The 13,760-nt window shown below is 42.1% G+C and overlaps 2 protein-coding genes and 1 long non-coding RNA gene across 3 annotated transcripts; 2 read left to right on the forward strand and 1 right to left on the reverse strand.

The window, feature by feature from the left end:
- The first annotated feature begins 1,097 nt into the window (after positions 1 to 1,097).
- Positions 1,098 to 6,098, forward strand: LOC105927699 (l-isoaspartyl protein carboxyl methyltransferase, like). The gene is made up of 9 exons (XM_012864600.3): positions 1,098 to 1,243; positions 1,507 to 1,660; positions 1,851 to 1,955; positions 3,246 to 3,277; positions 3,403 to 3,507; positions 3,651 to 3,771; positions 3,873 to 3,958; positions 5,306 to 5,475; positions 5,559 to 6,098. The coding sequence occupies exons 2-9, from the start codon at positions 1,543 to 1,545 to the stop codon at positions 5,569 to 5,571; spliced, it is 750 nt and encodes a 249-aa protein (XP_012720054.2). The 5' UTR covers positions 1,098 to 1,243; positions 1,507 to 1,542; the 3' UTR covers positions 5,572 to 6,098.
- On the reverse strand, positions 4,994 to 5,641 carry LOC118566946. Its single transcript, XR_004933380.1, has 2 exons — positions 5,528 to 5,641; positions 4,994 to 5,450 (listed from the first exon to the last, which is right to left on the reverse strand). It is a non-coding gene; the product is annotated as an uncharacterized LOC118566946 (long non-coding RNA).
- A 324-nt stretch (positions 6,099 to 6,422) lies between the features above and the next one.
- On the forward strand, positions 6,423 to 9,533 carry LOC118567003 (RNA pseudouridylate synthase domain-containing protein 2-like; the record flags this gene model as incomplete). The annotated part of the gene is given in 3 exon segments (XM_036150929.1): positions 6,423 to 7,112; positions 8,160 to 8,456; positions 8,537 to 9,533. Coding segments are annotated over 3 exon segments (1,752 nt in total), but the record flags the coding sequence as incomplete, so codon positions are not given.
- Positions 9,534 to 13,760: the final 4,227 nt, after the last annotated feature.

Genomic DNA, 13,760 nt, shown 5'->3' on the forward strand with positions numbered 1-13,760 from the left:
ATACAAGGAAATGTAGTAAAATTACCTGTGAGATATGAATGAGTTTTTAGTCATAGTAGGTACGCCTGGTCTGGCATTCTGTTATCTGTGACACCATCCGGGGGGTAGATCATCTGCCTTTACCCTATAACATAGAAAGGATTCCTGGATCAATGTGTGCTTCTGTGATCTCTGTGTCTCTGCTCTAACCCCCAGTGTGGAGGCAAATGGCTGTTCACACTGAGCCTGGTTGTGGTTCTGCTGGAGGTTTTTCCTTCCTGTTAAAGGGGTGTTTTCCTCTCCACTGTCGCTTCATGCATGCTCAGTATGAGGGATTGCTGCAAAGCCATCAACAATGCAGACGACTGTCCACTGTGGCTCTACACTCTTTCAGGAGGAGTGGATGCTGCTTGACAAGACTTGATGCAACCTGCTGGGTTACCTTAGAGAGGAAACCTTCTGACCAATATGTCTGGAGGATTTGACTGAATTAAAGTGCCTTGAGATGACATGTGTTGTGAATTGACGCTATATAAATAAAATTTTATTGAATAGTAATGGGCAAACACTGATGAAATTGATTTAAAATATAACAGCAGGACAAAAACATTACAGAGAGAAGTTCTAACCAGTGTTAACTGTGAAAGTTACAGTATATTTGTCTCTATTTAGCAGATGAATCACCTGTGGAAAAACGATTTCAAATAGTGTTTGACAAAACAAGATAAACCCTTTTTGCTCACCCTTAAAAAAATCTAACTTTTGTAATTTCTCATAAGTAAAATCAGCTACTTAATGAACAATGAACCTGTGGTCATTGATAGTGATGGCTGTTTTTTAGTCTGTATGGATTGTACTGGTGATTTAAGGTCCAACATAAACATATCTTACTGAATACATATATATATATATATATATATATATATATATATATATATATATATATATATATATATATATATATATATATATATATATATATATATATTGTGTGTGTGTGTGTGTGTGTGTGTGTAAACCATGTATCAGTAAAACGTTTTATTTTATTTATTTTTTATCTCAGAAAACCACATTTCCAGACTTCTGAGGGAACGTTGCCACACACAATAAGGCGGACTCTGTTACGTATTTCTTCCAGCCAATGAGGCGTCTTCTCTACAACGTGTGCGCGGAATTCGAGATCCTATTGGACAAGGGCTTCTGCAGCTGACGCCTCTGTCAGGAAGTGTGGATCGCTTTAAAGTGACGGTGGCCAACTTCCAAGGTAAACAGCTATTAATACCTTCTCTACGCACGACTGTAAACCCTAAATATGATTTATTACTTTCTCTGTGCTTTTATACGTCCACAATGTAACGTATTGTTGTGAACTGCAGCTCTGGCTGACTGTCAAAGTGCATTAGTTGAGAAACTGCGCTGCTATTCTGGTGCTCAGCCAGACTGGAGACTCCGCACGCAGACCTGTTTACGCAGCTCCTTTATTAATGCCGTTTTTGCGGTGAGTAAAGGCTCTGTGTGTGGCTGCAGCTGCAGCTTCATGTGTCCCCGCAGCAGATCCGGGAGATGAAAGCTGTCCTGCGCTTGGCAGCAGTGGCAGTCCCGATGGGTGTCCTGCTGTCCCGCACCATGGCGTGGATGTCCAGCGGAAAAACGCACCCAGAGCTCGTCGGCAGACTGAGAGGTAGTGGACTGATGCGTTGGCCGTGAGGGGGAAAACCTCCGAGTCAATGAGTGCATGATTGTCGTTTTCCCCGTCGTTTGCCTAAGGGACGCGAGAGACGCCACTAGGGGGCGCACCCAACACTTTGCGAATCCCCAGGTGTACCCTGCTGTTCATGCCCAGTCTGGTGTCTCTTCTTTCCCCCCTTCAGATCATGGAGTCATCCGGAGCGACAGAGTATTCGATGCCATGCTGGCCACTGATAGAGGACTTTACTCCAGAGACTACCCTTACGCGGACTCTCCACAGACCATAGGTACCGAATTTAGTCCAACTTCATAAACATATGCAGGGGCCTCTCAGTGACTTAGAAAATAATCATAGAAGTTTTTTTTTATATATATATATATATTCCAGAGAGTAGTTCAAAAACTGAAACGTTTTTCCCCCACGTCTGGTTCAGTGTGAAGAGTAGTTGGAATCAAAAAGTTGCCGGGTTTATTTCCAGCTTCCTCCTCTGCCGCACATCAATATATCATACCTGTGTATGACTGATGGCAATATGTGGCTCTAGTGTGATGCTCTTTAGGTGGGCAGTATAACTAGAAAAGCAGAATTTCAAATTCAGTCGGTTTTTGCCCAATAGCGACTGGAGATTGACACCAATCTCTGCTTACACAGTGCAAAACACCAGGGTGTTGTTACTTCCCAGAGACTGGACGTGTCATTAAGCAAAAGAAAACTTGCTTTGGGTTCAACTGGCATCCGTTTTTATGTGCTAATGGGACCTTCCAGGCCATTCCACCCTGGGCTTAGAGCCATATTGCCCATTTCCCAATACCCACCACTGGTAATGAATCTAATGAAGTTTAATTTTTGGATGGATTTACTGGGCTATGTTAACTTTTCAGTGAAATTCAAATGTATTTAGATGCACCTGTGTTGAGGTCAGGAGAAGTTAAGCAACGTAATTATTGCTGGGCTAGGACTCATATTAGTGCAGTGCTTCAAATACTGGGGCACTGCACTATTTGAAGCACTGCAAATAGTGCAGTGCCCCACTGCACTATAAACATACAAACTTCAGTTTAATGACAAACTGAGGTTTTTCTTTTTTATTAATGGCTTGATATTATTTTTGCCATACGAGATTCCAGACTTGACCGCAGTTGTTGTTAATATTGTATAGTTTAAAAAAGTGTGGCAATGTTGACACATTCTAGTTGTTAGAAACCGTTGGTATATGTTATACATGAACCTATGTAAATGTTATCTATTTTTTAAGGGATTCTGGGTAATCTTCTGAACTGTCATTTGAGAATCACTATATTAGTGCCACCAAAACAGCCATGACCGCTTGATCATGGACATGGGAACTTCACAGCAGTGCTTTGGTGTCAGTGCTGGGTCATGATTGGAGGGTTTTATCCCCACTTCTTGCAGTTTGAGACCCACTTTTTGTTAAAAAGGAAACAGATTAATTACAGAACCTCTGGCTGTGCTTTGACTAGATGGTCATTGTTGTAAACTTCATTGTTATAAACGACAAAACCCATTTTGCTGCAGATGTGCAGCAGCTCCACTTAATGATGTTTATTTCTTACAGGCTACAGGGCAACCATCAGTGCTCCACACATGGTAAGACAGACCGAGCTGGACGTGAAACACCTGAGATGGCGCACACAGAGTGAGGAAGTTGATCCGTCATTTACATGCGAACACAAAATGAAGCAGAGGTGTTTCTTGTCGGCTTCACTCTGCAGCATGCACATGCTTTGGAGCTGCTGAGCGACAAATTAGTTGAAGGGGCGTCTGCGCTGGATGTAGGCTCAGGAAGTGGCTATCTCACCGCCTGTTTTGCGAGAATGGTACGTCTGACACACAAACTGTAGAATGTCTTATAAACACTTGGAATCAACTGATCATTTTTCCTCAGGATTAGCAGGACATATACAGAATTATCGAACGCAGCAGCGGATTAATTTTCTTTTTGTTTTTCTATAATGAGTAGACAGGACCCGATGGTAGAGTGGTTGGCATCGAACACATCGATGAACTTGTTCAGATGTCTATAAAAAATGTGCAAGGTGACGACCCAGAACTTCTGTCGTCCGGACGCATTCGGTTTGTTGGTGAGTCGGGGAGCTTTAACGCTTTAATCAGATTATGGCTAAACATTCAGAATTAAAACACACGCTGCTGCAGTAGCTGTCATAACGCCATCTGTTTCCAGTTGGGGATGGACGACATGGATATCCAGATGGAGCGCCGTATGACGCCATTCATGTTGGTGCAGCTGCCGCTACTGTCCCCAAGACCGTAAGAGCATGTTAGATTAGCTCTGTGCAAAGTTTGGAAATGGGAATGTCAAAAACAGTCATTAAATGACCACAGGAAAAAATAAGGTCTAAATTAAATAATAATTTAGTGCTAATAAAAGTGGGGGGAATTTATTTTTACTTTCTCGTCGTTGAGCCTGATTCACTGACAGATACTATAGAAAATAGGTTATGTGCATTTTTGTGAGCTGTATGTAGATTTGCATATATATATGTGCATGTATTTTAGATACAGTTCTGGGTTTTGCACTAGAAAAACTCTATCAGAAGAAACAGAAAACCTTACTCAATGAATTGGACCGAGTTTCTTGATCCACCGTCCCACTACTCAGCCCATCTGATGAGGGAATCTCAGCACAACGGCTGTTTGTTGCAGGTTTTCATGATCCACAGATTTGGATTTCATCAAAACTAAACTTTATTCAAAAGAAAATGGCTCATGGATGGTCGCTGAGTGGTGTTAAATGTTTGTTGGGAAAGCGCCCAAAAACTTTTATGATACTATTTGAAACATTTAAACTGATCACACAAATATCAGGCAAATATGGCAAAGCTTATGTTTCACACAGCAACTTTTCTTTACCAATTCCTAGGCCAGTAGCGTTCTCCTGTTGCATGCAAAGCCTTTCCAATTATATTGTTCCCTGTTGGCTTATATTTTTTTTCTGTGTTTTATACTTTTTTTTTGCTCTTTGTTAGTAAACAAATAGCTTTTGTCTATATTTACCATAACAAGACCACGTAACCAGAGTAATAATATTGTACGTGTGCAACAAGCAAACAACAAGCAGCGTTGGAGCCGGGCGAGCCAGCAACACTCAGCGGATCTGTGAAAAGAAACGGGAAAAGTCCAAGATCAAGTGTGAAAAAGCCCGAAAAATGTTTGATACCAACACAGATAAGACATGATCGGTGCTCAGAATACAATACAAACGTTGGTGTTTGTTGAAGGGGGAACTAGAGTGAGATTGATTGATTGATCAATTGACTGGGAAAAAAAGTTGCAATAAAGAGAGGTGATTAAAATTTTTTATTTAACACTTAGATCAATATTAAAAGTTAACTCATAGTTTGCTTTTAAAAGCTTTCAGAATTTCTAAACTCATAATCAAATGATGATTCAGAAAGCGATACTTTGAGTCACATTAAAACATTCAGATAACTCTCTTGTTAATGTAGCACTCCATTTGTGGTCAGGACACCATTTGCCGGAGATGAGAGGTTGTTTGGCTAATCTAAGGCTTTTCAATGACAGTTCCTGCATATTTAAAAACAATTTAAATAAATATGTGTGAAAGATCCAATTTTTTTTCTTCTTTTACAAAAGCTTTTGGAGCAACTGAAGCCAGGCGGGCGGTTGGTTCTTCCGGTGGGACCTGAAGGAGGCAGTCAGGTGCTGGAACAATACGATCGGCAAAGTGATGGCACCTTCCTGAAGAGGGCGTTGATGGGAGTGGTTTATGTCCCCTTGACTGACAAGAGACATCAGTGGCCCGGGTAAGAAAACTGCCTCGACTTCAAGTTATTAAACTGACAATGAGTGATTTACCTCCATCTGCGATCCTTTCTTCTGTCTCCAGAGATGAACTCTGATTGCAGTGTGGTTGCTCCTGCAGGAGGTGGCGATGGTGCTGCATGTCTGGGATCCCTTAGTTCTCCTCACCATGTTGCTGCCCTCCTGTCCTTATTACCTTCTGCTCCACTGAGTTAGCACCTCGCCATATATAAGGGGGATCACGCTCTCTCTGCGTGAACAGATTGTCTCAAACAATAAGTGACTGAATAACAGACCACTGTTGTACTGATTAACCTCTTTACAATAGAAAGAGGTTAATCGGAGGTTCTTGGATGAAGCTAACCAATGACATGAATGAAACGAAAAATCTAGAAAAGAAACAAATACAGAGCATAAGCCATTATACTGTAATTAAAACATTTTGCATATTAAAATCTATATTTTGCAGAAAGGCTTCTCACTTTTTTTATAGAATATGTCATGTTCAAGAAAAGATCGAGGTGCCAAAAATCATTTATAACATGCCTGTGCAAATTCTCAGTCATTTATAAACAAAAGAAATATTGTAATTATGTAAGTTATAAATAAACCCCAATTAAATCTATTTAGTGGTGGCAGTTTTTCTTTATTAAAAAGATGAAATAATAAAATAAATAATTGTATTTATTCAGCGGTTGGTACAAAAACTCATCAAAATGTTTAGAATTACATAAAACATTAAATGAATAATTTAAATTTAAATAATCTATATCAAGAGATATCTAGATGTAGATATCTATATAGATATCTATACCTAGATATCTATATAGATATAATAAAAAATACTAACGGCATGTTTTTTTATAAAGCATATTGATATGAGCCATATTGTCTAAATGAAACGACACGGTACCGTTTAAACCGTTTAAAAAGTCATAAATGACGTCTAACTGGTATTTAGTGTTCGGAAAGTCAACAGAACTACAAATGGCTGACATTGCCCCGTATATTGACGTCATCACCGTGCGCCTTGAACCGTGCAATGCACGCGTGTGTGTCAGCTAGAAGTTCTCTGTTGTTCCTGGCACCCCAAAGTCGTTACAGGAGGCATGTTGTTGGCTTTTCTCCGCCTGCCAGCACCGGGAGACCTTTGAGTTGTTTTTTTATTCACCTGTGGTCCCAACGGGAAAAACTGACGATGGAGCAGCCGGAACCGACCACCGAAGCCCGGTCAGCGGGGGGCACCGAGGACACAAACACCGGGAAACGCAAACACGACGAGCCGGACGCCCCGGAGACCGGTGGCCGGGGTAAGAGGCGAAGAGGAGCCGGAGGCAAGAAGCTCCGCCCGGGGGAGCGGTACATCCCGCCGCCCCAGAAACGCAACCCGGGGGTCAGCTTCAGCCAGGAGCACTTCGACGAGACGTCCTACTACTTCGAGGGCGGCCTGCGGAAAGTCTTGCCTTACTACTATGACTTTAAAACCTACTGCAAAGGCAGGTGGGTCGGGAAGAGCCTCCTGGAGGTGTTCAAGAGCGAGTTCAGGGCGGAGTCCATAGAGTACTACGAGAGGGCCGCCAAAGAGGGCCGCATCCGGCTCAACGAGAGCCCGGTGGAGGACCTGTCGGTGGTGCTCAGGGTCAGTGCTGCCGCTCACACCTCCACTCATCTGTGTGCTGTGCAGCTCCACCACAGCCACCGTCTTAAATATGTTAACTACATTAATTTTATCCATGCACTCAACAGCGTATTAAATATCTGGAGGTTTTTATGTCTTCCTAATTAACTTCATGTTGATGGTTTTCCTGCTCAACGTTGTCTCACCCCCTGACTAATAATAATAATCATCTTAATCACTGTATTTTTGTACATCAGCCCCAATAGTAACTTTATTTATTTCCCACATGCGGTTCCTGAGCTGCATGAGGCTCAGCGGCCTCTCCGCAGCAGCCTCTTATCCTGAAATGACATCAATACATTTCCAAATCATTTAACAGTTTATTCATCTCAGCAATGCAATTCAAAAAGTGAAGCTTCTGTGTTATATTTACTGATTATATTAATGCTAATTGTAGCTTACATCTAATGAGATCTTTGTTTAGTTTCCTAAAAAATATATATGTTCCATTAAATGCATTTTAATTTTCCACATCAGTGAGGCAACTCCTGACTGAAGCTCTGACTCCAGCTGCACGCCACATCTTGCTAATCTCCACCTTTTATATTACTCCTCCGTTCCTTTAGCCTCTCCACTTTCTTCTTCCACTAAACTTTCCCTCAGGATTCTTGATAGCAGCACTTGCTTCTTAAACAGACAGCTTCCTTAGCAATGATCTTTTGTAACTTTCCTCCCTTTTGTGGAGGTAGGATGTAAATCTCATTCGCTAAGAAGCAACATTTTTAGTTTTAATTGCCTGTATTCATCAAATATAATGGAAATAAAATAATTATATGTCACTCTATGCTTAATTAATCTATTTGAAATAAGTTATAGCCCTTTGATGCTGTTTAAATATGCTGGCATGCAAGGAAAGGGTAAGAAAGTTCCTTTTGTCTGGAAAGATCTACAAAAATAGAAAGCAGCAAATGCACAATTGTGGCGTCGTTGTTAAATATTTAGTATTATCTGTGTTTGGTACATCAGACTGAAGTTATCCAGTGTTTCTCTTCTCGTCCCCGACTGCAGAACAACGACTGCATGAGGAACACCGTGCACCGCCACGAGCCTCCCGTCATCGGCGCGCCGCTGAAGATCCTGGAGGACGACGGCGAGGTGCTGGTGGTGGACAAGCCGGCCTCCGTCCCCGTCCATCCCTGCGGCCGTTTCCGCCACAACACGATCATCTTCATCCTGGGCAAGGAGCACGGCGTCTCGGAGCTGCACACCGTCCACAGGCTGGACCGGCTCACCTCCGGGGTCCTGCTGTTTGCCAGGACGCTGGAGACGTCCAAGAAGCTGGACCAGATGGTGAGAGACAGACAGGTAGGTGCAGCTCGGGGCTTTGAGGAAAGCTGGGAGCTTCCCTCGCCTCTCACTTTGACTTCTTTTTTTTCCTGTTTTAGCTTGAGAAGGAGTACGTGTGCCGAGTAGAGGGGGAGTTTCCTGAGGGCGAGCTGATCTGCGAGGAGCCCATCCTGGTCGTCGCTTTTAAAATCGGCCTCTGCCGGGTCGACCCGAAGGGGAAGCAGTGCAGAACCGTGTTCCAGAGGCTCAGCTTTAACGGGAAGACCAGCGTGGTGCGCTGCCTGCCCCTCACCGGCCGCACCCACCAGATCAGGGTCCACCTGCAGTACCTGGGCTTTCCCATCCTCAACGACCCCATCTACGGGTCCCGCGCCTGGGGCCCCCACCGGGGCAAGGGGGGGCTGGTGGGGAAGAGTGACGAGGAGCTGCTGCAGGCTTTAGTGGAAGAGCATCGCTCTCAGGAGAACTCGCTCCTGCTGGATTTGACGGATGACTGCGTCGGGGTCGCGGGCGAAGCGGGGAAGGTTGGCGAAGCGGACCCCGGAGCGGATAAAGGTGGGAAAAGTTTTCCAGCACCAGCAGAAGATTGTTCTGGGAAAGAAAAGTCCGACAAGGGCCCGTCTGAAGAAGTTCAGAGCGTCAGGTCGGCGGAGATAAGCGGGCCCCAGGACTCTGCCCAGGGAACCCCTCCAGGGACCCGAGACCACCTGTGCAGCGAGTGCAAGCTGGTGCGAGCGGACCCCACGAAGAAGGAGCTGGTCATGTGTCTCCACGCGCTGCGCTACAAAGGTCCAGACTTTGAATATTCATCAAGCTTACCCGACTGGGCCAAAGAGGACTGGGAGGACACAGATTTCAGCTGACCTGAAGCCCAGCTCTCCTGTTAGTTCCTCCCTAAACACAAATCCTTGGTTTTATTTTTTTCCCCCTTTAATACTTCTCAGGACATTTTCTGAAGATCTAGAAACGCCTCACAGGTTTCACTCTGTAGCGTTTTACTTGGACTGTTGCTATTTAAACGTCTTCTTTGAAGCCTCGGCTCTGTCTGCAGGAAACCTTTAAAAGTCTGAAATAAATCTGTGTGGTGCTGGAGAATTTCTCTTTTTATTTCCCGTTTGTGAGAAAATAAACGCAGCGTTAATTTCTGGGGTTTTGTTCCAGTATTTTCTAGGTTTGGAAAAAGGAAATGGAGTATATAATGTTTCCAGTCCCACTCTTTATTCTCTATCTCAGCGTCTCAACGCTTTGTCCACCGATTTGTTCGTCTGGCTCTGTCCTCTTTCCTGCGCCCTTCTTGTTATTCCCTTCCCTTAACTCCTTGTTTTTTTTCTTCCTCCATTATTTTCTTTATTTCCTTGTTTCCAATTCCTCTTCCCTCCTTCCTTCTTAATTTCTGTTCTCACCTCTTTTCCTCCTTGTGTCTTCCTTATTTCCTTTTGTCGTCTGTTGCTTCCTTCCTCTCTTTCCTTGTTTCTTTCTTCTGGAAATTATTGGTTTTAATGTGTAAAATGTGTTGAACCTTGTAAAAATCCACATTGAAGACTTAAATATGTCTGCAGGAAACAACAAACGTTTGAAAGACGCCATATGCTGCAGGAAAATAAGTTTTATTTCAGGTTTGTGAAAAATTCACAACACAGCAGGATGTGGTGGTGGTGCTGCTGAGGTCTGCTTTCTGTGACAATAGAAAGCCTGATTGGTCTTTCTTGTGTTTTAAGGCAGGTTATTCTGCTGACTATTTTAGAACAAAGGCTTCCTAAGAATCTGTAATCACACGTTTTCAAAAGTCAAAAATGCTTAGAAAGCAGCTCAGAGGCACGTTATGTAAATCTTGACAAGGTTTCATGCTGAACCACAATCAAAGCCACTTTATCGCCTCTGTTTTTCTACTTTATATCATTTAGAGGATCATAGATACATCTTATTTGATTTTGTACAAAACACACACTTTGAGCCAAACAAACAACCAGTTAAGACATTTGGAGCATGTTTCAGGTGAAACGGACAAAATATTTAGATGCGCTGAACCAGCTGATTCAAGCTTTGAAATGCTGTGTGGTGAACCTGCGACAGTAACCGTTGCTCTTTCATGCATATAATAGAAAACAGGTGATTGTCTATGTTTGCCTGCCTGATGCACTTCATATGAGAGGGTTATCATGTAAAATGTGGATATTGTTTAGTTTGCACTGTTTACAGCCCACTGCGCATACAGTGCTGGTAAAAAGTACTTGTCCCTTTTACAGATTTCTGCTGCGTTTTATTTTATTTTGGTCACACTTGAATGTCTTCATCACAAAATTTAAGTAGAGAGCAGAGACCTGAAGAAATGACCTAAAAGGCACCTGTCTGACAACAGGAAGAAGGATATAAAATCTCCGAAAGCGATGCCATTTACATCAGTTTGGAACGGTTTGGATAGTAATTTTTTAGGGCTCTGGGGATTCAAAGTGAGAGCTATATTCCATAAAATGAGAAAACATAGAACAATGCAGTAGCTTTCCTAAAATTACTCCAAGAGTGCATTAACGACTGACCCAGACCGTCACAACAGAGCCGAGAACGGCATCTAAAGCTAAGCATGACTTAAACTATCAATTCATGCTGGAAAACACTCCAATGTGGCTGAATTTAAATAATATTGCAAAGAGGAGTCGACAAATGTCCACAGAGCGGTATGAGAGAGGTTCTATCAAACGATTGATGACAGAAGTTACTGCCAAGAATGAGGCTGCAAGTTACTGAGTTTAGGGGCCAATTACTTTTTCACCGATAGGGACAACTTAGTTTTCTGGCTTCTTTTTTTTTTCCAGGTAATCAACATTTAAAAACTGCTTCTTGTTTTTTCTTCTTGTTATATTTGTCAGATATAAAAACCCTGCTGTCAGAAGAAAAAAACGGAGATCTGCAAAGAGGACAGATACTTCTCAGCACAGCCGACAATGATGAAGACGAGTTTTGTATCGATTAAAAATACTTTAGAGATTGAATGCTTAATGATATTAACAATGAAAATGTATACGCTACCTTGAAATTTTTACTTACAGCTCAATTTTCCCCTCCAGAGTGTCAGACTCAGACGTACTCCGATTTCTTAGAGTTTTAAAATATATGTCAAAGAAAAAACTGTTTGATTTATCTGAAAGTTGTTTGGGATTTAAATGCTCCAGTTTTTGGCACTGACACATCACAGGCTGAACAGCAAACATCTGAGAACACAGGACGATACACTGACACTCATCATCATACTATACATTTGAAGTGAAAAGCGATCATGAATAATTACTTAATGTAAATATAGTTGGTGTTTTTTTTGTTATTTGGTAATTTCCTGACAACTCTTACTGGAAATCCTGAAACCCTGTTGCTTTCCAGTTAGGTATTGCTCAGAAACTTTGTTTTCTCTGACAGAATCCCCACCTCTGGTTGTCTGGTTCAGTTCAACGCCAGCCACCTGTCGGCATCAGCTTCATTTAAACGGAACAATACAAGCAGTAAAAAAATAAAAATCACTTTAGTGTTTCCAAATGTAAAAGTCACCCCTTGTGTAACAGACTCCAAACTACCATTAAAGTATAAATTAAACATATCCAGTATACGGTAACACGGACAGAAGCAGCTACCTCAGTAACAAGCATCAACTTTCTGAAAACAAGCACTAATTTGTTCCGAGTTTGTTCACATTGGATTCTTTTAGACATCTGTGGTAACAAATGGCTGTAAGCATTTCACTGGAAAACCTTACATGTTGCACACGATCACCTATAAAAGGCTTAATTACGCAATAACGTACATAAAATACATATATTCTTAAAAGTTGTTTGAAAATAGCCGTTTGGGACACTCGTTACAGCATGAACATGAGTAAAAATGGCAATTTCACATAAAACGTATAGTTATACAGTTTAAATAACTATCAATTAAAATATAGCATCGTCTAATTGGTTTTATTCGAAACAATAGCAACAGATAACTGCACTGAATGTTATTCTAATATTATTGCTGTTTATTGAGGAATAGTGGGGGTATAACAAGGTAGCATTGTATAGTTAATTAGTCAGGCTATCTGCTCTGGTGGAGATTTAATTTTGACAAACTTGCCGATCAAAGCTTACTAACTGTAATTTCAAACCAGCATTAGTTGAATAAGAATGAAATATTTAAAAAAAATAGCCGGATTTGTCTTTGTTCTATTGTTCTATTGTTTTATTTCAGTCTGCTGGCCAACTGACAGCAACAGGTGGGTGCAGGGTAACGCTGCACTGCTGTAGCCTTCCAGCTGCGGAAACTCGGCTCAGCTCTGCTACTTTTTCTGCCGTCTCACTAAAAGGACATTTGACCAGACCTCAGTGACAATTTTTAAAGCCTAAGAGCACCCTAATATGAGAATCTACATTTTTCTGCAGTAACAATACCATAAATAAACAGCTCGAGATAGTAAAAATTTATCTGCGCTTCCCTGCTGTCTATACGGGGACAAAATACAAATACAGAGGAGGTCAAATATGGACGCAGGAAGATCTAACTTTGACATTTTAAAAAGCTAGATATTTGATAAATCAACAATGCTTACATAAATACCTAAATCTTCTTAATGTATTCAGTTTAAATGTCGTTATTTAACAGCTATTGTATCCCACCAGTCCCTAAATACACTGCATGTATATTCCTGAATGGTGGTGGATAGTTTCAGCGCAGGGCACAGAGTTCACAGTGTATCTATACAAACCTGGTCTGTGCAGCGCGCTCAGGTTCAAAAGTCTCAGGCACAGAGTCTGCAGGCAGCGGCCGCAGTTATTCTGAGGTTGTGGTGATAATGACATGCAGCAGCGTTGATTTCAGCTAACGCAAACCGGCGCCTGAACAGCTTTTATTCAGCTCTGCTGGGTTTAAAAGTCATGCTTTGCTCAGAGCGGTTCCTGTGAAAGACCAAAGCTCTGACGGAGACGACCTCACAGTCACACGGTGTCACTCGTCACACGTGTGCCAAATCCGACAGTTTAGGTTTTGCATGATTTCCATTGATTTTGTCAGTCATTCGTTAGTTGTAAATTAAGAGCAGTAAATGCACAGTGCTTACAAAACGTTGCTTAACGTGATCCTAAGCGCTTCAACAAGTGGCGGATGGATTTTTTTCTTCTCTTTCTTGGAGGCACTTTAGTTCGGGTTGAGGGTTAGGAGTTCCCGGCTACAAGTTCTGGTCAGAGCTGCTAAACACTGGTAAGCTGGTCAATGGTTGCAGACGGGTCGAGGGTTCTCTGTAGGTGTTAGAGACGGGCAAAACGATGTCTTCTGCAAAAGCACCGGTGTTTTCAGTCCAAG

This window comes from Fundulus heteroclitus, chromosome 19 (assembly GCF_011125445.2).
Source record: "Fundulus heteroclitus isolate FHET01 chromosome 19, MU-UCD_Fhet_4.1, whole genome shotgun sequence".
NCBI lineage: Eukaryota > Metazoa > Chordata > Actinopteri > Cyprinodontiformes > Fundulidae > Fundulus > Fundulus heteroclitus.

Coding starts and splice junctions, on each gene's coding strand:
- LOC105927699 (XM_012864600.3), top strand. CDS start 1,543: ATGAAAGCTGTCCTGCGCTTGGCAGCAGTGGCAGTCCCGATGGGTGTC. Junction 3,278..3,402: donor CCATCAGTGCTCCACACATG/GTAAGACAGACC, acceptor TTCACTCTGCAG/CATGCACATGCTTTGGAGCT. Junction 3,508..3,650: donor CCGCCTGTTTTGCGAGAATG/GTACGTCTGACA, acceptor TATAATGAGTAG/ACAGGACCCGATGGTAGAGT.